Here is a 23,848-nt window from a genome sequence, read left to right as displayed (position 1 = left end):
GTGAGTGTCACGATCCTCCTCAGATGAAGCTCATCCTCAGGAAACGCTGGCCTTTGTTACCTGTAGGGTCACTGTTGAACCTTCGAGAACTTCCCTTAGTCCACCTCCAGCCCAAAGTACAAGGATCCTCACGCATTCATCATTCATCATAATCAAGATAATCAGTAGCGTTGAACAGCATCAATCACAGATATGTTCACACTGAATCGTTAAATTAAATGCAGCGCAGGTGATCTGGTTCTGAAACATTTCCTGCTCTGCTGGTTGAAAGTCTCCACATCCTGATAACAAACACTAAGTGAAGTGCTCTGAATGTATTTATATGTATTTATATCGTCTGTGGAAGGCAAAGGACCGTAATATGTTAAACAATGTTCACGTAATGCCGTTATATTTAGCTGTCCTTTATATACAGTAGTTTGATGTTTCTGTCTTGACTAATGTTCTCTCTCTGTTTAAATGAGAGCGATCGCATTATTTCTCTTCGCTTTATTTTGCATACTCATTTTCACAATAAATATGTAATAAAAGTACTAGTTAAAAACTTTGATATCAATATTTTTCTTATGAGAATCGTTCCGCATACTCGCATCTGACCACGTCTCAATCGCTGAGAGACGAGCGCGTTACCGACAGGACCGGTCCAACACCGGACGGAGCGGGAAACATTATTCAGGAAAGGAAAAAAATGATGAATTGCGTTATTTTTGGTATTTTGGTTAATTTATGACATTAAGCAAAAATATTAATCGCTGAAATTGTTTTTTTGTTTTTTTTCTCAGCCACATTTAAAAAAGCCTTTAAAAATAATTAATCAAGGGCCCGTTCAATTGATCAAAAGTGCCAGTAAAGACATTTGTAATAAATGCTGTTTTGAACTTTCTATTCCTCTGTGAATCCTGAACATATTGAGCAGCACAACTGTTTTCAACATTGATAATAATCAGAAATGTTTGTTGAGCAGCACAACTGTTTTCAACATTGTTTTTACTGTAGAAAACATTACTGTATTTTGAATTAAAAAGAGACTTCTTACAAAAACACTATAACATCTGAATATATTTGACTGAAATGAGATTGAAATGTGTTTTTGCATGAGAACTGTCTGCACACTGACCGAACGAACCAAACTAAACTGTTCAGAAGTTATTTTCACACCGTCACATTAAAAAGCCAATAGAAAAAGAAAAGGAAATTAAGGAAATGAATAATGGATCTGCTGCTACTGGATTTTACCCAAGATGTTTAGGGTTCCCGTTGTCCTCTGAGAACCCGCCAGAAACAATATTCTGGAAAAAAACTTAGTAGAAATATAATTAAGACAGTGCTGCATGAGTGAATGAGCTGCTGCTGTCTGAGCTCATGATGGAGTCAAACACAGACACCTGTCAGCAGCTACACCTCAGATTAGACAGAACAGAGGCTAAAGAAACTCTGTCTTTTGTCTGATTACATGTTTTGGGAATCAGTCACATTTTGTGAATTCTTAAGTGCAAAATGCCACTTTACACATTTTAAATCACATGCTGAAGTGAGTTTCTGGACATTTTGGCTTGATTTTTGTACAGTGCGGTCCATCTTTTCAGTCTGTGGTTTGATCTGCTGAAGGCTCTGACAGGCCAGAGCAGCTCCAGATGGGCGGGGCTTTAGCTCTAACCCCATGAGCCGGAGTGTCTCCGCCCACTTGTGCCATAAGCTCCTCCCCTTTGCAGGTCTCTGAACTGCAGCGATTTGTACATGGAGACCGGTGTAGATGAAGTGACGTAGTGCAGCATGTATCTGTGAGACTGATGAAGTGTAAGAGGTGAAATGACAAATGAACAGCATTGTTCACCTGAAAATGATCATCTGAGCTTTGGATTTACTCACCCTCATGTTGTTCCAAACCTGGTTCATCTTTAAAAGAATTAAAGATACCTCAGTAGAATGTCTCAGGGCATTTTTTTAAGTCCCACTGGTATCCAGTGCTGTTTGAAATTTCGTCATAATCTGTTATTACCTGTCACTTTAATTTTCATATTTTAATTATAACATATTCAATTGTTTTTTTGTTTACATTTTCATTTTACTCAACAACAAACGATTTCTAGATTTTAACAGATTCTCATTTTGATGAACCAATATTGTTTCTTAAATCCCAATCGATCTCTTGTTCTGTGCTGTTTTCAGCTGATGAATGAACAGTGCACCTTCTGTCCAATAAGTCTAGGCTTTGTGTTACTTTTGATATGAAAAAAAGTCTCAGATTTCAAATTCTGTCCATTTCATTAGGAAATTCAAGCAATAAAAACAGTTTTGGCGCTCTTTAATGTGGTGTGATAGATCGATGTAACTAAAGTGGGCTACTCGCCTGTGCGTCATCAAACACACGGTAAAAGATTCGTGACGGGTCCATTTTGGCCATTTTGACGGGAATTACAGCTGCAATTTACAATATATCACCATTAAAGTGATGGACAGCCTTCAGATTGTTCTGTCGTTGATCAAAAAATGCCATCAATGACGGACATTTTTTGTGCTGGACAGACTGGATAGTGCAGGAGTTTGTCAATCAGTCAAATACAGCATTCATGAGAGAGAGAGAGTGTTGTCGTTTTGGTCTCCGCTGCATAAGTGTGTTCTGCTGTCGTCTGTTAAGAGCGAGGAGTTCAGAATCAGCTCGATTACAGTCTGACTGATTCCTGAAGCGGCTCTGTGTGAGGAGCAGGCCTCACGCCTAACCAGTGTTGGGGAGTAACTAGTTACAAAATAAATCTACCTGTAATCTGTTACAGTTACTAAGAAAAGAGATGTAATTAAATTACAGTTAAATGTTAGCAATTACAAAGGGGGTTTCATCTGAATGTTTTTTGCAAAAAGTTAGGTTGTTGAATAATATTAATTTGTTGCATTGTGTGTTTTTGAAGTGCACAGTGCCTCCAGCTGTTTGAAGGTCGTTTAATGAAGCAAAGCTGTTGTGATGCTTTTGATCGGTTCTTTTGTTTGAATTTGCTGATCTGCCAATTACATCGGTCCACATCATCGCTGAAAACTTTAGGCTACGATGTGTCTGAGAGCTGCCGCTGTGACAAGTGCTAAAAATGCAGTGTGAAAATCAAAAATCAGAACAATGTCAAAGTTAAAAGAGGAGCTGAAGTATAATTTTGTGGTGGCTGTAAAATTAGATTAGAATCAAATTCAATGGATGGAGGATTTTAAAAATCTGACAGTAATCAGTGTTGAGTCCTAGTGTAAGGTTCACCCTGTCTGCTTTAAATATTTCTAAACGATTGACGGTTGAAACCATTTGTTAGACATTTGTAAAAGTGATCAGATGTAATCTGTTGCATTAACAATGTAACTAAAATAGTTACGCCACTTATTACATGTTAAATAATCTGTAACCTATTTCCCAAGTAACCTTCCCAGCACAGCAGGTCATAGAGGTTTTGTCAGAATGGGTTCAGTCCAGCATGTCGTGTCTGTTCATAAACTGATGAATGTGTGTCTGCATGTCACGCTCATCACCAAACACACAACAGGTCCAACACACACGTGGGTGTTTGATAGGAAACGCTGCTGATCGACACTGAAGTGGCTGTTGTGGCACGGATGTGTGCGTTTTGCTGGGTTGTAGTTGTGCTGATATCAAAGACCTGTGTATCACATCACTGCTGTATCCTCTGATTCATTTCATTGATCCTCCTGGTGCTGTTCACACAGCAGTCACAAATGGATGATTGATTGAGTCCAATAAAGTGAATATTTAGGGGATTTTATGGTACTAAACTGTTTTTACACTGTAGTATTAATCTATTTACTATCCATTTATTTGAAGCATTTGTAGAACATAGACCTGAAAATAACATTTGCAGCTGTCATAAATCTTAAATTCTTCAGAGCACAGACTCAAGTTTGGTCTCGTTTTCAAGAAGAAGTGAAGGAAAGTAATGAAACAAAAAAAGAATACGTTTACTGATTCGAAAAAAATTGGGGAGGGAAAAACACAAAACATTTTCAAAATGTATATTTTCCTAAATATGTCTTAGTCTAAAACTGAAAATCAAAGCCGTAAATCTAAACCAGTCTAAACATCAAAAAACGAGTCTCCAGTGAGCTTTAGTTTGGGTGCAGTACCAAACACTTCCACTAGATCAGATTTGTTTTCAGCGTGTCCATGTTTGACTGTGAACAGCACAAGTTTATTCAGCAACATTTAACCTTTCCACATTGTGTCCATGACTTTCCAAAACCAAGTTTTCTACCATTTTAACCAAGCAAGAAAAATCTTTTCAAAAAATGGGTTACGTAGTTTATTTTTTTTTCTCTCTCTCTTTTTTTTATTTATTTATTTTTTTACATTTTATCATGAACCCTAAGCCAAACCCCAAAGCCGAACATCATTTCTTGTCACAGCGGTGGATTCACCCTGATGTTCTGATAGTTTCACTCAGTTCTGTGTTTTTCAGTGTATAATAAAGTACAGGTTAAGAAGGTTAATAACTCTTGACATTTCTGCTTTAACCCTTGTTATAAATCATTTTCATTAACTTAAACCTTTATACTTTTTTGTTTTAATTTTTTTTAGTTTTTTTTTTATTTTACTCCAACATGTTTTCTTTAAAATGAGACTTAGATCTGTGCTCCCAAGCTTTAAAAAAATGTTTGACAGTTTTTGGACATGGACATTTTTGTCCTGTATTAATCTGTGTAACTATTTTTAATAGATGCACAAGGGTTAAATCATTCATTAGGTTGGACAGTGCAGGGTTCACTGCAAATTGGACTAATAACAGACTGATGAATGATGAACACTGTGATAAATGATTGAACTTCATGAAAAATGTTTGAGGCGTGACGTCACTGCTCACGTCAGACACATCACGGCAGTGCTTTAGAGAGGAACGTCAGATCACAAACACCAGTTCTGCTGTTCACAAACAAACCACACAGCACAATGGCAATTCAGTGTATGTGAATCAATTAAATAACCTGTGAAAATGTAGAATGAGTTCATCAGAATGTTTTGAAAGTCCGGGTAAAAACCAGGATGATGTGAACTGCAGCCATCATCATCAGCGCAGGATGTGATTCAACAGGATGGATATAAATAATGACTGAACAATCAATTCCTCTGAGATACATGTCTGTAGAAGTGCGTTGAGTTCATTCTGATGGATGTGTGGAATGAGGCTCATTTCTCAGCTGATGGATTGTGTTTATGAGTATCACATATCATGAGCTCACGTGACTCAAACGCAGCTGGAGCGTGAATGTTTCCTCATAGCACGAGCGTGTCTGTGCTCCAACAGGACAAACCTGCTCCTGATCCTCAGCGCTGCACATTTAACACACCTCCATCTCTCACACACTCACAGTCTCTGCTGATGAGCTCAATCTGCCGTGTTTGATCGAGCAGACGCTCAGAATGTGTTTGAGATGGAGGAGCAGCTTTGGGAAACACTGATCTGATGACGAGCTCTTCATTACACTGATCAGCAGCTCATCTCTGTCACACACTGGATCAGACTGACTGAACAGCACAGACATCACACCATTCAGAACAGCAAATACAGCTACACATACAGTGCTGCTTCAACCTTTGTGAACCCTTTAAAATTGTCTTCATTTCTGCATAAATAAAACACAAAACATCATCAGATCTTAAAGTTGACAAAGGGAATACAATCAAACAAACAAGACAAAAATTTATACTTTGTCATTTAGTTATTGAGAAAAATGATCCAGTCTTAAATATTTGTGAGTTGCAAAAGTATGTAAATCTTTGCTCTCAGTATCTGGTGTGACCCGAGTCCGGCACAACAGCTCGTAAGAATTTTAGCCCATTCTTCAGCACAGAAACACTTGAACCCTGTGATATTGGTGGGTTTCCTCCTATGAACTACTTAGAGATTCTTTACAGAACATTTCAGTTAGATTAAGGTCTGGACATCGACTCGGGCATTCAAAATCATTTACCTTGTCCTTCTTTCACCATTTTTGGGATAATGACTTTTGTGCTTGTGGTCGCTGTGTCCCGAATGACCCACTTTCTTATAAGATTCATTTCTCAGACCAATGTCCTGACATTTTCCTTAAGATTTTGCTAGTATAATTGAGAATTCATTGTTCCATCAATGATGGCAAGCCATTCTGGCCAAGATGTAGCAAAGCAGGCCCAACCCATGATACGACCACCACCACGTTTCACAGTGTTTCAAGTGTTTTTCTTTTTCCAAACATAACACCTCTAATTTAAACTCAAAAAGTTTTATTTTGGTCTCATCCGTCCACAAAACATTCTCCAGTAGCTTTCCACATGATCTTTAGCAAACTGCAAACTGACAGCAGTGTTTTTTGGAGAGCCATGTGCACCATGGTTGTTCAGCGTTCTCCTGATGATGGACTCATGAACATTAATATTAACCAATGTGAGAAAGGCCTTTATGTGCTTAAAAGTTACCCTGAGGTCCTTTGTAACCTTGCAGACTATTACAGGTCTTGTTTTGGAGTGATCTTTGTTGGTCGACCATTTCTGGGGAGGGGAACTGTGGTCTAGAATTTCCTCCATTTGTACACAGTCTGTCTGACTGTGGATTTGTGGAGTCCAAACTCTTTAGAGACGGTTTTGTAACCTTTTCCAGCCGGATGAGCAACAACAACTCTTTTTCTGAGGTTCTCAGAGATCTGCTTTGTTTATGCCATGATTCACTTCCACAAACATGATTAGACTTCCTGTTAGATTCCTGTTCTTGAATTAAAACAGGGCATACACCGGCACCTGATAATCATCATATCGATTGATAACACATCTATACAAATGGACTCTAACTTCACCTTAAAATTAACTGCTAATTCTCGAGGTTCACATACTTTTGCAACTCACAAATATTAAACACTGGACCATTTTTCTCAATAAATTACTGACAAACTATATATTTTTATCTCGTTTGTTTGACTGGGTTCTCTTTGTCAAATTTCAGGACTTTTTTGGTCATATTTATGCAGAAATACAGAAAATTCTAAAGGGTTCACAATCTTCTAGACAGCACTGTATTTGTTATAAACAACATATAACAGTGTTATAAAACAGCTGCAGATCCTGTGTAGGATTATCACAGAAATTAACTTTAATATTTTGCTCATGCATATCTTTTCATTCAGGAAGTGACTGTGATCAGTTTTCCATTTTGAAGCTACTAAAATGTTTAGTTTTCCACAGTTCTCAGTAATGAAGAAAAACCACATGTAAAAAAACCACATTTATTTGACTGAAAAATCACCCATGAATCAGCATGAGCGGACTGTGGTGAGACACAAACAGCAGCGTTTCCTGAGATCGAGCGTCAGCACGAATAAATACGTCTGTGTGTTTCTGCTCTAATGTGTTTCCATCTCTTGTTCTCCATCAGAGATCAGAAGATCAGCACAATCCTACAATCTCCTGCCGTGAGAAACGCACCGTTTCTCTCTCTTTTGTAATCATGGAGCCCTCAGCAATGAAGACAGAGGAAATATGTCCTTTTCCTTGAATCAAGGAAGCAGAAGGACTCTTAAAGGAAGTTGAAGAATCTGCTGTGGAGCTCTTCTCCCGCCTCACCATCACTGCATGTGTGCCGCTCACACACGCTCACACGGACCTGCAGAACAAACAGACACCGACCGCCTGACCAAACCCCCAAACACCAAAAAATAGAGACCGAGAGAGAGTGTGTGTGTGTGTGTGTGTGTGTGTGTGCCAAAAGACAGCGTTACTCCTGTATGAATGCCACATACCGCTTCATTCCTCTTTTCATAAATTAAATCAGTGTGATAAACTTCATGACGACTGTCTTATTCTCATGTTGATGTGTTATAACTGTGATGTTACTGTGGTCTGGAGATGTAAAAGTCTTAAGTCAGTAACAGTCAGAAGTGTCCGAGCTGCCGGTGTAAGAGCACCGATCACCGATCGGAGGAGCGGCGTCTTCGACTCAGTCGAAGCTCAGGATGACGGGCTCGTGGCCGGTCTCCTCCAGGAAGCGCAGCAGGTCGTCCGGCTTGAGTCCCAGGCTGGCGCTGTTGGTCATGGGGTGGAAGTAGACCCTCTCGTGGCCGCCGTGGGTCAGGTCTCGGTCCAGCACCATCTTGACGCTCCGGTCCGTGTCGCAGAAGAGCGCGAGGGCCGTGGCGCAGCCCTGACCCACCTTCAGCTTCTCCAGCATCACCGACTCGTCGGCCAGCCGCAGCGTCCCGAGCCCCAGGCGCTTGGCCACGTCGCCCAGGTTGACCTGCCGGTCGTGCCGGACGGACAGCAGCCACAGGCCCTTCTTCTTCTTGTCCTTCAGGAAGAGGTTTTTAGCGACGACGCCGCTCACGTGAGCCATGTGAAGCATCATCTCCTCCACCGTGAACACCTCCGACACACAAACACACACTCAATGAACAAAGCACTTTACAGAAAAACACCACAACGGTTATAACAACTTTCCTTGTAGTCGCGTTCACATACACGCAATCAGGCGGTTGAGATTTGCTATAAACTATGTTTAAGTTTATGTGAATGTGACAGAAACAGTCTTGAGTTTGGGTTTGTTCAGACAGTGTCTTATATTTCATCATTGTCTCACCTCTGGATGATCGATGCATATCGTGTCAATATCCAGTCGCTTGAGAAGCTCGTCCAGCTCCGTCCTCAGCTCGACAGACGCCATCGTGACTAAAAACAGCGATAACTCTGTAACTGTATGTACGCTTATATGGTTACAGCGCACACGGCCTGCGATTGGTCCAGGCGAACAACAGACGACTGTGATTGGTCAGGAGTCAGCGGCGTTGAGTAAAGGAACGGCCACGTCCTCATCTACATTCAATGCAGTTTAGGCGATTTCATACAGAGAGCGATATTTAATATTAAAACTACGATTAAACTACGACCAAAATAAAGCAGAAGTTACCAAATGGATCAGTTATTTAATGTAAACAAATCCTCGCAGAGCTGCAATATTTGATCAATTCTTCTCCACACGTTTTCTCTCCACAGCAGATGAAGCGACGCCGCTTCCGGTTTGGAGGCTGTGGTCAAACAGCGCCACCTGCTGCCCGTCAGACCCGTTCACCGTCACACTGCAGCACTACATACAAACACACTCGTCAGAACGTTTTTTCTGTAGTGACATCACTTCACTGACCCTATGCCCTATCTTTAGCCAGTGTTTGTAAGAAACAAATCCATCAAAACGTTTTTTAACTAAAATAATATACACAGAATACCTCCATCTGGTTGTTCCGAGCTCTTTTGGCTTGTAAACGGTGTTTGACCTGTACAGATTTCTCTCCTGATTCAGACCAGACCAACTTTCCACTGGAGGAGGTGTTATTATGGATTATGGACTTGTATTTTAGTCGAAAACGTCTTAATGATGGATTTGTTCCAGCTTTTGTCTTCTCCAGATGCTAGCTGGTGTGGATTACTTGTGCATTCTGACGGCACCCATTCACTGCAGATTATCCATTGGTGAGACAGTGATGGAACGATACATTTCTACAAATGTGATGAACAAACAAGCTTACACTAGTCTCAGATGATCTGAGGATGAGCACATTTTCATCTTTGGTTGACCTATAGACCAATTTCGAGTAGACGTCACAGTGACGTTGCAGAAAAACACTGGTAGCAAGTGGAGGTGAACGATTAAACTCCATGGAATAAGAGAAAAAAAAAATATTTTTGTGTCTTTTGATGTCAAAATCGGAATGCAAATCATTTTTATACAATACTGTAGTCAAAGACGCCATTTGAAGCTAAACGCAGACGTTTAAACGGACACACTATGGATGAAAACTGCTATGATTACTCTACTTTTAAAGCATAAATTTGATTTATAGGTCTACATAATATTCACATATGCTGTTCATAGGGGGTGTACTGTATTAGCTCTACAGTTACAGCATGACATTTAAACCTATTACTATTAACTTTTTAACGTAACATTTTTTATTTTCTCTCACAATTCAGATTTTTTTTTTTTTCTCACAAATGCAAGTTTATATCTCCTAATTCGGACTTTATAACTCGATTTAACTAGTGAGTTTGTTCATTCTGAGGGAAAAAAGCAGTGGGATATAAACTCTGAGCCGAGGGGAAAAGAGAGAATGACGAGTTGTTTTTCCTCTAGAGTTGTGGGATATAATCTCGGAATTGTGAAATTAAAGTCAGAATTTTGAAATATAAAATCAAATTTACTCATGTGTTTTTAATTGTTTTATCACATGGCTGCATACACTGCCACTTGAACCGCCCATAAAAAACATCATCCCTGTTTCGGGCCTGTAAGACTATCCCACTATCTAACGTCAATTTCGTTGAGTAACAGTGCTTATCGCTGGGTGACAAGCTGTTGTAATATGCGAATAACATTTTGAAAATGACATCTAATCAATATAATCTATACTCTTTTTAAATCTAAGTATTTTGTGCCGTATCCTTGTAATTCTCTAGCTGTAAAGGCGATCTCTCCGGGTTTTCTGCAACTGTGCTGCGCGCACATCCCGAATGTTTACAAACAGATAATTGGTCTATTCCCTCTACGCATTTCACACTTTCACCTCAGACACTCGCAGACTGACTGACACGAACTCATGAACAGCCACAGCGCAAGGTATTTTCATAGGCAACAATTACAAAAAACACCACATCACTGGCAGAGCGATGATGATCTGTGTGTTTTATTGATTATTTATCCTCAGGTTTGTTGAAGCAGTAGGTCAGACAGCACTTTCCACAGTAATGTCTGTCGAAGTGACTGGCCATGAAGACTCCAGCGCCGCACTCGTCGGCCGGACACTCGCGCCGCAGACGGTGGATCTTCCCGTTCTCGTCCACCTGCGGCAGCACAGCATGATCAGCGCCACAGCAACAACGCATTACAGAGCGACGTGTGTGTTCGCGTTTACCTTGTAGTACTTGAGCACCGCCAGCTTGACCTTCTTCCTCTTGTGCTTGTTCTTCTTGGGTGTGGTGTAGGACTTCTTCTTCCTCTTCTTGGCTCCGCCGCGCAGACGGAGCACCAGGTGAAGCGTGGACTCCTGCGCACAAGACAGACGCGTGTTCAGATGAAGATGAGCCGCTTTCTGTTCTGTGAGAGCTGAAGAGACACTCGTACCTTCTGTATGTTGTAGTCCGACAGCGTGCGTCCGTCCTCCAGCTGCTTCCCAGCGAAGATCAGCCTCTGCTGGTCCGGAGGAATCCCTGCGCCACAAACATCACGCTCAGCACAGATAAACACACACACACGGGACAGCAGTCAAACCGTACTGTACATCACCTTCTTTGTCCTGGATCTTTGCCTTGACATTTTCAATAGTATCCGACGGCTCGACCTGCAGGAATTATGGGATGATTACAGCGTGACGGTGTGCAGTGAACAGTGCTGGATCGTCTCTGTTACTCCCCACATAACAAAGACATGTTCCAAAAACATTCTGCTAACATTCTCATTAAATCATGCAAACATTATTATGAATGTTCTGTGAATGTTCAGGATTATTTGATCATTTTGCAAACATTACGGCAATGATAGTTCTCTGAATGTTCTGAAACAAGAAATAAAGTATACAAAAAAAGGTTCCATGAGTGAACATATTTGTCCTAATGTTTTGCAAATGTTATTAAAGACCAGACGACTCTAAATTCATAGTTTTCATGTGACATCACACCCTTATGGGAGCAAACATGGCTTTCCTGCACCGAACGCTGGTTATTCTCACAAGGTTTGTATGAAGGAGGCTAGTAATGCAGCAAGAGAGTGATATTAAAGGCCAAATTCAGTATAAACCTTAGAGATGATGCATACTTTGCACAGGAGAGCAAATGAATCCAGAACAGAAACACAACAGGCAAAGTTTCACATGAAGTGTTTTTGATGTGCACACTTATTCTTAAACAGCCCTTAATGTCAATCACAGATCAAATCGATCCACCACGGCCAACGGTGAATATATCTGTGCTGTTCAATGCATTTGAGACGTTGTGTTTCCCCCAGTGCACTACTGACACGCCACAGTTATATTCTTCATCTGTAAACATTAGAAACTCATGCGAACAAATCCATTTTGTTGTCAGGAGTGAACGAGTGCTGCTGTGCACACGACTGCTAAACAGATGGAAAGCGATAGAATAGGAGCACATTTAGCATTTTGCTAAAATATTTGTTGTTGGACATTTAAACCTACATATAACTGTATTTTAATGATAGCAGTACCTGTAAATCAAATGTAAGCTAGCTAATACAGCTAGGTTATATTAGCAGGTTAAATGAGTTGATGTGTATTCCTCTTATCAGTTAATTAACCAGCGTTTATTTTCATTTTTAATTTAATGATTTTTACTTTTAATTTAGTGCTTTAATGCTTTAAAGAGCAATTTTAGATTTTAACATTTTAATGTTCTAGAAACTGCTGTTAAACTGAATGTGCAAGTAGCAAGCTTGTTAATATGTGACCCTGGACCACAAAACCAGTCTTAAGTCTCTGGGGTATATTTGTAGCAATAGCCAAAAATACATTGTATGGGTCAAAATGATCGATTTTTCTTTTATGCCAAAAATCGTTAGGAAATTAAGTAAAGATCATGTTCCATGAAGCTATTCTGTAAATTTCATACTGTAAATATATCAAAACTTAATTTTTGATTAGTAATATGCTTTGCAAAGAACTTAATTTGGAAAACTTTAAAGGTGATTTTCTCAATATTTAGAATTTTTTGCACCCTCAGATTCCATATACTGAAATAGTTGCATCTCAGCCAAATATTGTTCTATCCTGACAAACCATACATCGATGGAAAGCTTATTTATTCAGCTTTCAGATGATGTATGAAGCTCAATTTTGAAAAATTGACACTTACGAATGGTTTTGTGGTCCAGGGTCACATATGTTTCCATAATCTTAAAAAACGTCATTAAATCTTGGCCACACTACATTAATAACAGTTGGTTTGTGGCCTATATTTTCATTTATTTATTTAAATTGCATTTTCTGTATACTTTTATTTTTGGACCGAGAATAAAGTCAAGTAACTGTATGTGCGCGGGTCAGTGGTGTCATCAGTGTCACAGGATCTCATCATCTCAGCCTGCGTTTCCCAAAAGCGTCGTAAGTCGATCGCTGAGCCACTGAGGCTATGATCAATTTAGGCTTACAACGCTTTTGGGAAACCCAGCCCAGGTCAGTTTTCCAGCACAAATGAGCTTAAGCTGTGATTAATTTGCTTTATGAAACCAAATCAAGTGACAGTAAGTCTGGCTTATTTTTTATAAAACAGGCCTCTGATTTCCCTGTATAGAGTATGAATCATCAGTAAGGTGAACGCTGAATTTTCTCTTTTAGTACCACTGTGTTTAATCACTTTACCACTGCGGCGGGTGCTTTACATGGATTGCAAATGGACAAAACTTGCATTTTGTTCACACATCTTTGTTTTATTCTTTTGAGAAGTGATCTTAATCTCTGTGGACTGTCGACAGATGGTATACTGACAGGCTTGTACTGCAGTTCTGTGGATGTTTTGCTCTCCACAACAGGAACTGAAAACCAGGAACGAACCTTGTATAAACTTACTGCAGAAACGATTGTTTACAACTTCACTAGATCTCTCACAACATTATCCGGGATACTCGTTTTTTCGCATTACATATATATATATATATATAACAGACACACTCAAAGCTTCACTGCTAACTGATCAGTTGTTAAGTGCACACTGAAGGATGAGGCCTTTCCTCACATCACACAGATCTCCATCAGTCTCAGAGTGTTTGATAAATGAGCTGAACTGGAGCAGACTAACGGACACACACACACTCTTCATTGGTGCTGTGAGTGTGATCGTCCTCCACAGCAGTGTCACTGTGATTTGAGACTCTCTCTCTCACTCACCTCGAGTGTGATGGTTTTACCCGTCAGCGTTTTCACGAAAATCTGCATTTTGGCGTGGCGTGCACCTGCACACACAAACAGCGCGTTCACCCTCTGTGTTTGTGAGTGTAATGTGTAGTTTTGTGTCGTTTTACTGTATGTGTGTACACGAGCGTTCACTCACCGCGGCGGCGCTAATGGCGGATCACGAGAAGAGGAGCGGCGGCGCGCGCGCACGGGGCTTCAGCGCAGGAGCGCGCGGTCCCACACGGCGCCTGATCAAAAACATTCCCCGACAAACGCTCAATTATTCGCATTTAATCAAGGCGTAACAAACATATAACACGTCTAATATATTGCTTTCGTGTTCTATAATATTTCTTAAGCGCAATACATTTTTCTATTTTGCTTGTGACTGTCATAACAAATGTAAATCAGCATGAAGAGACTGTAATGGGCGGCACAGAAGATGTTTTAAATTAGTCAGTCAAATTAGTTTTTTTGTTTAAGTCTCATTGTTCTCAAGTTTTTAACTGGAGGAGTAGTATCTTTATTAATGACATTCTTCATGAATTATGCTTTTATTAGACCGTTATCCACATCAGCGTGGGGCCGCCGTCACGTGATATGTGTTAGTTTTCACGGCGCTGTCGCGATGGACCAATCACAGTCGTCTGTGATTACTGTTCAACTTTACCCAGAGCCGCTCAACACACACCGGCTGTGTCTCAAATCACACTACCAAGATGTTATAGTTTCACAAGTCAAAAGTAAGTCAAGAGAAACCATTATATATTACATTTTGTAAAACTGATCTTAAAATGTTACCTTGAAACCCTCTCTAATACGAGATTTCAAAATAAGAAGCTCATAAAAACTAAAATTCTAAAGATTTTCAAATTTATGTAACTGCCCTGGATTTTTTTGTTTTGTTTTGTTTTGTTTTTTTTTTTTTTTTTTTTTTTTTTTTTAAATCTTTTTTTATGGGGGTTGTGCTCATTTTGTGTGTTTTACTTTCTGTTGTTATTCTTTTTGCAGTTGAATTTGCAGTGTGAAATGTGCAGTGTTGCCTCGTGTGTATTATGATCACATATACAGAAACCATTTAAACCACCAGTTATGATTTTGATTTTCAATAATTAAGTTAGTTTACATTACATTATAGTACTGGGTAATATAAAATTTATGAAATGGTTCCTTGTCTGGAGTGAGATTTTGATGACATGAGTCGCACTTGTTTGTCCACAGATGAGAAGTGTCATATAAATAATAAGGTATATGTGCACCAGCCTCAATCTGATGGTCACAGAGAGACATATACAGTAGTCAACATTTGAAGTGGATCAAAAAAGTTCATCAGAGTTGTTCTAAGACAAGAACGGGTCTTGTTTTGGTTTTAGGACAGCTTTGATGAAAGGATTTGATCCACTTTAAATGTTGACTACTGCATGTGTGTGTGTCTGTGTTTGTATGAACAAGTATATATGCATACAAGTGCATATTTTTCAATTAAAAATAGCGTATAGATTTTATATTGGCTGCTTTTGGTGCTTGACACTTTTTATTGGCCATTTTGTGTTTCAAGAGTAAGGTTCAAGGTTCAGAACAGAAATTAAATGTAAAATGTTTTTATTCTCTAACAACATTACAGTAGAGAAAGACCACTTCTCTTAGTGATCACGTGATGTTTTAGGTAGATGACATGTTTTTTTGGACAGCTGAATGCTGGACTCATGGACAATAATCATGTTGTTTGTATTTGTAAAAAACACATATGGTGCAGAGAACTGGCGTTAGCACGAGCGCTGCTCGCTGTGAGGCGGGAGCGACCGGCCTTACAAACATTTATGTCACAATTTTTGATTTTCTTAACGCAATCATGCACATAACTGGATGATGACAGGTGTCAGTGATCGGCGCTGCTGCTGCTGCTGTGGTGTTTTGTCTGTGATTGAATCTGTGTAGCCTTCAATAGATAGGGCGAGGGAGGACACGTACGGGACAAATCAATTAGGCCCAATATACAGGACGTCCCGGCTAATGCAGGACAGCTGGCAACACTATCAACACACAACCCTCACTACCAGCGGATCCGATCATGTTTGGGTGACCCCACTGCTCATGAAGACAACACTCAATCCCACAGCAGCTGAAAACTACAGAGCGCTCTCTCTGCCGCCTGTACGGACTGAAACGCTTGAAAGAGCTGAAAGAGTCCGCTCTCAGCTTTTCTCCAACAGAACAACCTACATGAAAACAGTCTGGCCTCAAAAGCAGATGAAGGAGGGTCATCCAGAGCTCAACCGTGCAAAGACTGAGCTCATCTATCCCTGCAAACCAGTCAGTCGATCACAACATCGGTGTACAGCTCGGGTCTACAACACTAACACTAACCAGCACAGCAAACAACAGTGAGTAGTGTTTGATAGCCACCTGAAGGATTCTTACGTTAGAATGTGGAAACAACAACCTATCCTTGAACATCAGCAAAACTAAGGCCATGGATGTGGACTTGAGAGGCACCATAAACCACTTCATACAGACGGCTCAGAGGTGGAGAGGGTAAACTCCTACACATTACTTTAAGTGCATCAGTAAGGAAGTGGAATATGCTGTCTAAAATCCTAATGAAGTTCTGTTAGTTTACCATTGAAAGTGTGGATCATCAGTGTGGTTCAGAAACAGGACTGTGCAGCACTGTCATTGAGTTTAAGCTGAGAAATCATTCACTCTATCACTCAAAGAATCGTGGGTGAGCACACAGCATCATCAGATCCTAAAGCATCATCCGTCCCATGTAGAGTATGATCACTTCATGCCTCTGCCATCTGTTAGACGTATCAAAGCGCTAAAGTAAAACAACTCAGCTGAGGGACTGTTTTTATCCTCAGGCAGTAAACTGCACTAGTGCGACTCCACAGCGTTCCTCCTGAATATAGCTTTTATGGAGAGGGAAGGACCACTGCATACTACACAGAGACACTTGATATTGACACAGCACACATTTTCAACATGGACATACATACATTTTAATGACATATTGTATCATTTACGCTGCATTTAAATGTAAAGTTTGTAATCATAAACGTGGCAGGTTTTGCTTTACACAGAAGAGAAGTATCTGAAAGAGGGAACAGGTGCACAACGAGCGGTCACGGTGAATGCATGTGCATAACGGAAGCACAAAAACAAAGATGAGAGCAGAGAGAGATACGCCGCCAGAGAAACAGAGCTGATCAGACCAGATGAAGTCTTCAGTAAGGTCCAGGACGTCCTGAGACAGGACCCAACATCTCTCCTGCAGATATAGAAATATCCATGAATTAAAGACACCTTAAAATGACAAGAAATTGTCAGGCTATGTAATTTAATATTTTACACGACTCACTTTGTTCTTTCATCAAGTCATTCCAGACAGACTGGATGTAATGAGATCAGATCTCTGTGTGGAGCACTGACATCTCACTGGATTATTACCATTAATGGCAAAATGAACATTTGGAGATGTAAACTTATTAACGCATTACAAGTAATGTGAGTTACCTAATATTATTCTTTTTCCAAGTAACTAGTAAAGTAACGCATTCATTTTTAATTGACAAGAAAGTATCTGAGTTACTTTTTTAAAATAAGTAACACCAGTTACTTTCCCCCCCATTTATTGATTAAAAGCTCTCCTGTCCCCATGTTGAGAGAAATCGGGAGTAAGATGTTAGTTCAAGAATAAATGTGAACGTGCATTAATTGATCTCACTCACAAAAAACAGATTCAGTTCCTCAAAATGAATAAAAACTGTGAAATTCAACTCAGAATATGATGCAAACCTGCAATAATTAAATATGTTAAATAAAACAAATATTCTTTATGCATTTAATCCCATTTTATTAACCAGTGTCTTTGCTGCCGATCTTTGATGATCCATTTCAACCATACTAATAAGCAAAAATTACTCAAGATAATCTAACATTTGATTTTCTTTTTTTATTGCTGAAGAGTTGACATTTGTTTCTTCTGCGGTCTACTGTACAGACATGAATTTACTTTTCTCAAAGCCTGAGGCTTTTGGTGTGAAAAGGCTTTTACATTTGCCAAAAATAGAACTTTTTATATTAAAAACAAACAAGCAAGCCCTGCCCAGATTTAAAAAGTAACGCAAAAGTAAAGTGACGCATTACTTTCCATAAAAAGTAACTAAGTATCATAACTTGATAATATGCTCAGTTCAAAAATACAGCTAAAGAAATCTAGCCCATGAAACCACATGACAATAAAACGTGATTTTTGACACGTGACAATATTGTGACAATATTCTGATCCCGCTGAAACTGTGAAACAAGCTTCTAGTTAGAGCCCTGATCAGACTACAGTGAGCTCTGTGTGGTGTTCAGAAGATGACAGGCAGGTGAGTTTGATTCGGGCTGGAGCTCATCTCTGCAGGACCAGAGCAGAGAAACCCTATGGATAAAGACTAAACAATGGATACATATCTCAGAGTCTGTTTTGTCCCATGATGGACCTTAACCAGGTGCAGAGTCCTGGAATTGTTAAAATAATCTGAATGACCTTTTTTGATGGTGAAAACATGTCTGATCAGAAAGACTGAAAATGCTGACCATGCCAGCGATGGCGTCACTCTTGGGGAATCTTACGCATGAGGAACGGTTTAGCCACCATAACCTCCTCTGACTTTCTCTCAGACACTTCTGCTGGCTGTTCATCGGTGCGTTCGCACCTCAAAATGTCATGTATTCAACTGCCTGAGCAAGGTCTGCATCTTCCCTTTGTCAGGATGTGTGTAGACCCTTAGAAACTGAGAGAAAGAAACTGAAGTGGATGGGATGAGAAGATGTATGGAGGAGAATTTGTCATGACTGGATGACTTGGTCAAAAGTCACACCAGCCGCCGCTCGTCTCATCCTCACCGCCGCTCCATCACGTTACATCATCCCATCCACTGAGTGCCGTCCGGTTCAGTGCTTACGGATTCAGCATCAGATTGATTTACTCTCCTCTAACCCTAACAAACACAGACAGACTCTGCTCAACAACACTGTCTCATCTGCAAACACCACAAACATCCCTTAAACTTGTATTGCTCTAATGTTGCTTGTTGTCTCTTCTCAGGTGTGTGTTTGTAGGAACGGGTCAAGTTTATTAACGAACTCCATGCATTTCATGAAGTTGCTCTGGTTGTGCCTCTTCTCTCTTTCACTGTGTCCACAGAGAGATGGATTCCTTCTTTTACTATGAACATGATAACTGAAACTGAAACAAGAGATTCTCTTCTTTCTTTTATGTCTGCCTCATTATTTGCCTAAAGCTGACACTTCCATGAACTGAACTGATTCTGTAACATCTCCATGGTTTTACACTAGCCGTATGTGCTGCTGGTTGACCATGTTCCCCAAATAAGATAAATAATAAAGAATAAATAATTCTTCTTCTGGTTTGTAAATCCACTTCTAACACACGTACTGTGTTTGACTTTATTACCAAAAGTTTAACACGTGAAACAAAGCGCTGCATCTCTTTCACAGGATACTCTCTGAAACCAGCTGCGGCTCAAATCCGTCTCGTAGGTGTGTGGAGTGAATATCACTGTCTCCACCCTCAACATCGAGAGGTGAGGTGCGACCCTTGAGCAAGGCACCAAACCCCCAACGGTTTGCTGGTGGCTGTCCACTGCTCGGGGTGTGTGTTCATTGTGTGTGTGTTCACTGCTCACTGCTGTGTGTGTGTGTGCACTTGGAAGGGTGAAATGTAGAGCACGAATTCTGAGATGGGTCACCATACTTCTTCTCCATTACCTCCTTTCCTTTCCCTTTTTTTAAATAAGAAAAACAGACAAACCAACAACTTGCCCTATGACAGAAAACCAGTGCTGGACTGGTAATCTGGTATACCGGGCATTTTCCTGGTGGGCCATCGCACTTTTGGGCCGGTATATTCAACATCTATATGCTAGTGTTCTGATACACACTGACAAAACTAACTTTATAAAGATATGCACATTTCAAATTCATAGTCTCACTCTTCAATCAAGGCAGATCAGACTGACACTGATGACTCAACTACCATACAGGATCTCATCGTCTGAATTTCTCTTCCTCAGGTATGAACAGAATATTGAGCTGAGACTAAACAAACACCTGTGTATCCAAACAGCACTCATCAGAGCGTTTCAAACGTTTCTTTATATTCTGATTCATTCCTTTAATCTGAAATACTGCACACTAGAATCCAATGGAGATATGCTCTCATTAGCAACACAGGCACAGTGTAAAATATATACATGACTATACGAATACATCCCACGTGCACACTGGCATTGGACCGCTAGTTTCCTTTCCTCAGATACGACACTATATCATGTGTGATCATCTGACTGCAGGTCACACATCCACGGGGAAAGATGAAAAGCTCATGTGACGGGGGGGATTTCATTTCAGCTAAAAAACCTAAACCCTATTTAAAAACACCATTTGACTTCAGAACGATGGGAGTGGAAGAGCTAAAATGCAACTTCTTCCCTGTTTTGGCTGAAAAAATAAAGTCATCCCTGCGTCACTCTGTTGGACCGGCTCTTCGTGCCCAGAGATGCTGCAGTTACATACAGCTGTGACTTGGTGGCGCTCACACAGAGAAGAAGAGGCTGTAACAGCAGCAGAGACCACACTGAGCTGCTGCTGAACCACATACAGCACGTACATCTGGACATCATCTGGCAGTTTGAACACAGAAATACTGCTTGGCTTCCTTTACACACCTTAGTCATGGTAGATTCATGTTTATTCTTAGACAAGAATGAAATCGAGTCTGTGACAGACAGAAATACTGTGTGTTCAGTGGATTGTGCAACAACATACTGGTTATTCAGCTGACGAAACGTCTTTCAGAAAAACTTTAAGTTGTGAGTTGTGAAATTGACACATGATCTATGAGCTCGTTCTAGAGCACATGCCACTGTATATATATCCTGTAAATCAGCTGCTCACAGCTGCAGTTTCATCCCTGTTTCATTCAGGATGGCATCACCCCTGCACTACTATGTGGACCGTCATCAGCGCAGTAACCCCAGGTATTTCTGCCTTTCTTATGAGCGCCTCTACTGACAGAGAGAGAATATACGTGTTCATTCACCCCACCTCTTTTTGGCACCGATCAGGGTAAATCACATGCAGACACTGGACAGATATTTTGTGACCAACTTTTCTCTCATCCACAGTTACCGTTTCTTCTAACTCACACACTGTGAAGTGTTTATGTGCGGTTCATCATCAGTGTTTTGACAGCATGAGCAGGAGCTTCATGGCTCCCGTATCACCACATGTACACATCCAGTCTGTGTTTTGATGCTATCAGAGTAAAGGAAGTCACTGAACTCACAAAACTCATTTAATTCAGCTTTTGTCTTCTCAAGATGTTAACTGATGGACTGGAGTGGTGTGGTGTGGATTATTGGTGATGTTTTTATCAGCTGTTTGGACTCTCATTCTGACGGCACCCATTCACTGCAGAGGATCCATTGGTGAGACAGTGATGGAATGACACATCTGATGAACAAACAAACTCTTCCTTATCCTGGATATCCTAATTTTTAGGGGTGAACTGCTCCTGTAATGTGCTGTAATTCTGATGTAACAGGCTGCCCAGAGATGAAGGTGTCCAGTGCTGCTCCTGTAGCGTGAGTATCCGTCAGCATTCAGCTCCAGCACACTGTCCGGACGTTTCTAGTGATACTGAGGATTTTGATTAGCTGGTTTCAGGTTGGAGCAGGAACGGACACCCCTGTATCTCAGAACATCAGCCCGTTTGCTGTAGTTCAGTGTGTGCGAGAGGCTGTAAAACCGCAGGCGCTGCGGCACAGATCTGATCTGAGCTCCTAGAGACGTGTCATCAATAAAACAATGCAGCAGCAGCACACGGCCGTGCCAAACACACACAGCAGCACCGCATCTCTGTTTACCTCACGCTTCCGTCCCAACACCTGCACTAATGCTGTGTAATGTGTGCTAGTACACCAGTGCTGGACTTACATGTGCGCAAACGTCAGGGGGATTGTGGGTAATCAGCTGAATGCTCAGCACAGTGACTCGACACTTTTAGTCGTGGCACAAGTCCAACTCTCGCTGATGCAAACCTCAGACCGACAGAATATTCCCCACAAAACTCACTGACACTCAGCATTACCTCAGTTCAAAACCATGAGCATACACACGATTACTGCAAACTAGTCCTGTCCACATCTCTGTGATGGGTGTGGTTTACATACATCATCATTGAGAACATTATTTCATCCTGAATGAGTCGTTCTGCTGCTGTATCTCGGGTCTGTGGTACACATGCACACGTCACACACGTCTCAGATATGTCAGGCATGCAGGAGCAGCAGAGAATATGAGCGCATGATGGAGGAACACAAGCACATCTGCTCTCTGAGTCACGCCGTTCATTCAGCACTGTGACAGATGAAATCAAATATAGTTGATCAGCTCATCTCCAGCTCACATGGTCAGACATCTCGTCTATCTTTGCTCAGCTAATGAAAATAGCTCAACACTGAACCAAAACGGCATCACAGCGTCTGTCCGGTGCCGCTGAAGCTCTGCTCATCCTGAGCTCACGGCTGAATAAAGGCCTTACGCAGTGTTTGTTCACAAGATGAATGAGCTACAGCTTAGTAATGTTTTGACAACACTCTAGGCTCGTTGTTATATCTGGACTCGTTTAGTGAAGTACACAAGACGCTCGTGTTCAGTCGCCGGTGTAATGCGTGACAGATCAAACAATAAACGCATCTTGTTGAATATGTGAGGTCAGCAAGCCCTAATCCAGCTTTTTGGCATATTACCGTCGGCTAGTGAAGCGCTTCAGAGACCCTGCGAGAGCCCCAGTCCTCACACTTGAGAGCTCTGACAGATGCTCTGCTTATTTTGGTCTGTTATCATAGCGAGCGCGAGGGCCTGAGCTCAGATCAGTACAGAAGAATCTACTGAGACGGGTTTGAGGGGACAAGTCACACAAAAAACACATTTACTCTCCCTCCTGCTGTAGGTGTTGAGATATTTCGAGTGAAACCAGTGAGGTTTAGTGATGTTGGACTCTAAAAAAACAGCTGACGTATTCTTCAGGAGCTCTACTTTTGTGCTGCACAGGTTCATTTAGGTCTGAACGGCTCTGAGAGTCGCTGACGGCAGGATTTTTCACTGAACTCTCTTTAATAATGTGGTTCGCACAGCTCATATTACTAAGAGTCTGAGCGCTGCACTTTCATCACTTTGACTTATTTTGAGCAACTGTTTCACGATAGACTATAATATGCAGTCTGTCAATCATCCTGACTGTCACAACCAGGACATGTGTTTCTTATAAGAGCAGATTTATTCATGTTTGATAATCATAGAAAATCACTATGAATGTGTCATTTTAAGCAAATTAGGTACTTAAGGGAATAGCTCATTCACTCCCTTGTTCCCAGCAGCACACACGTGTGTGTGCTTTTGGTTTCTATATCCTGGTGGGGACTTAAACCTGAATACACACATACTAATGGGGACTCGTGTCACGATGGGGACCTAAATTGAGGTCTCCATGGGTACAAAAGCTTATAAATCCTACAGAATGAGATTTTTTGAGAAAGTAAAACTGCAGAAAGTTTTCTGTAAGGGTTAGGTTTAGGGGTAGGGTTAGGGTAAGGGGATAGAAAATACAGTGTGGACAGTATAAAAACCATTGCACCTATGGAGAGTCCCCACAAAGATAATAAACCAGACTGTGTGTGTGTGTGTGTGTGTGAGTGACAGGGACAGCAGCGCTCAGTAACCCAAGAGCATCTGCCATGTGAGCACGCTGATGGATGCAGATGTTTATGAGATGTGCTGCTCACTACTGGAGTATATATTGGAGTATATAAACTGCTCAAGACAAATCACCAACATTCATAGATCAGACTGTACATGTGCATATTTCTAC

At 40.8% G+C, this 23,848-nt stretch overlaps 2 protein-coding genes across 2 annotated transcripts; both read right to left on the bottom strand.

Annotated features, from left to right (window-relative positions):
- Positions 1-7,782: 7,782 nt before the first annotated feature.
- On the bottom strand, positions 7,783-10,541 carry prorsd1 (prolyl-tRNA synthetase domain containing 1). The gene is made up of 2 exons (XM_051125359.1): positions 8,589-10,541; positions 7,783-8,375 (listed from the first exon to the last, which is right to left on the bottom strand). Exons 1-2 carry the CDS (start codon positions 8,670-8,672, stop codon positions 7,953-7,955), a joined length of 507 nt encoding a protein of 168 aa, XP_050981316.1. The 5' UTR covers positions 8,673-10,541; the 3' UTR covers positions 7,783-7,952.
- A 127-nt stretch (positions 10,542-10,668) lies between these two features.
- Positions 10,669-14,143, bottom strand: LOC127174776 (ubiquitin-40S ribosomal protein S27a). The gene is made up of 6 exons (XM_051125360.1): positions 14,060-14,143; positions 13,897-13,961; positions 11,286-11,340; positions 11,124-11,209; positions 10,915-11,046; positions 10,669-10,843 (listed from the first exon to the last, which is right to left on the bottom strand). Exons 2-6 carry the CDS (start codon positions 13,942-13,944, stop codon positions 10,694-10,696), a joined length of 471 nt encoding a protein of 156 aa, XP_050981317.1. The 5' UTR covers positions 13,945-13,961; positions 14,060-14,143; the 3' UTR covers positions 10,669-10,693.
- Between the last annotated feature and the right edge of the window lie 9,705 nt (positions 14,144-23,848).

Source organism: Labeo rohita, chromosome 13 (genome assembly GCF_022985175.1).
Source record: "Labeo rohita strain BAU-BD-2019 chromosome 13, IGBB_LRoh.1.0, whole genome shotgun sequence".
Lineage (NCBI taxonomy): Eukaryota > Metazoa > Chordata > Actinopteri > Cypriniformes > Cyprinidae > Labeo > Labeo rohita.
This window is presented reverse-complemented; position numbering and strand designations above follow the sequence as displayed.

Bases quoted from the DNA above. Each gene is read 5' to 3' on its own strand.
- prorsd1 (XM_051125359.1), bottom strand. From the start codon at position 8,672: ATGGCGTCTGTCGAGCTGAGGACGGAGCTGGACGAGCTTCTCAAGCGA. The intron at 8,376-8,588 runs GTGAGACAATGA...TGTGTGTCGGAG, and splicing joins TATGCATCGATCATCCAGAG to GTGTTCACGGTGGAGGAGAT.
- LOC127174776 (XM_051125360.1), bottom strand. From the start codon at position 13,944: ATGCAGATTTTCGTGAAAACGCTGACGGGTAAAACCATCACACTCGAG. The intron at 11,047-11,123 runs GTACGAGTGTCT...TCTTGTGCGCAG, and splicing joins CGGACTACAACATACAGAAG to GAGTCCACGCTTCACCTGGT. The intron at 10,844-10,914 runs GTAAACGCGAAC...GTGCTGCCGCAG, and splicing joins CGGTGCTCAAGTACTACAAG to GTGGACGAGAACGGGAAGAT.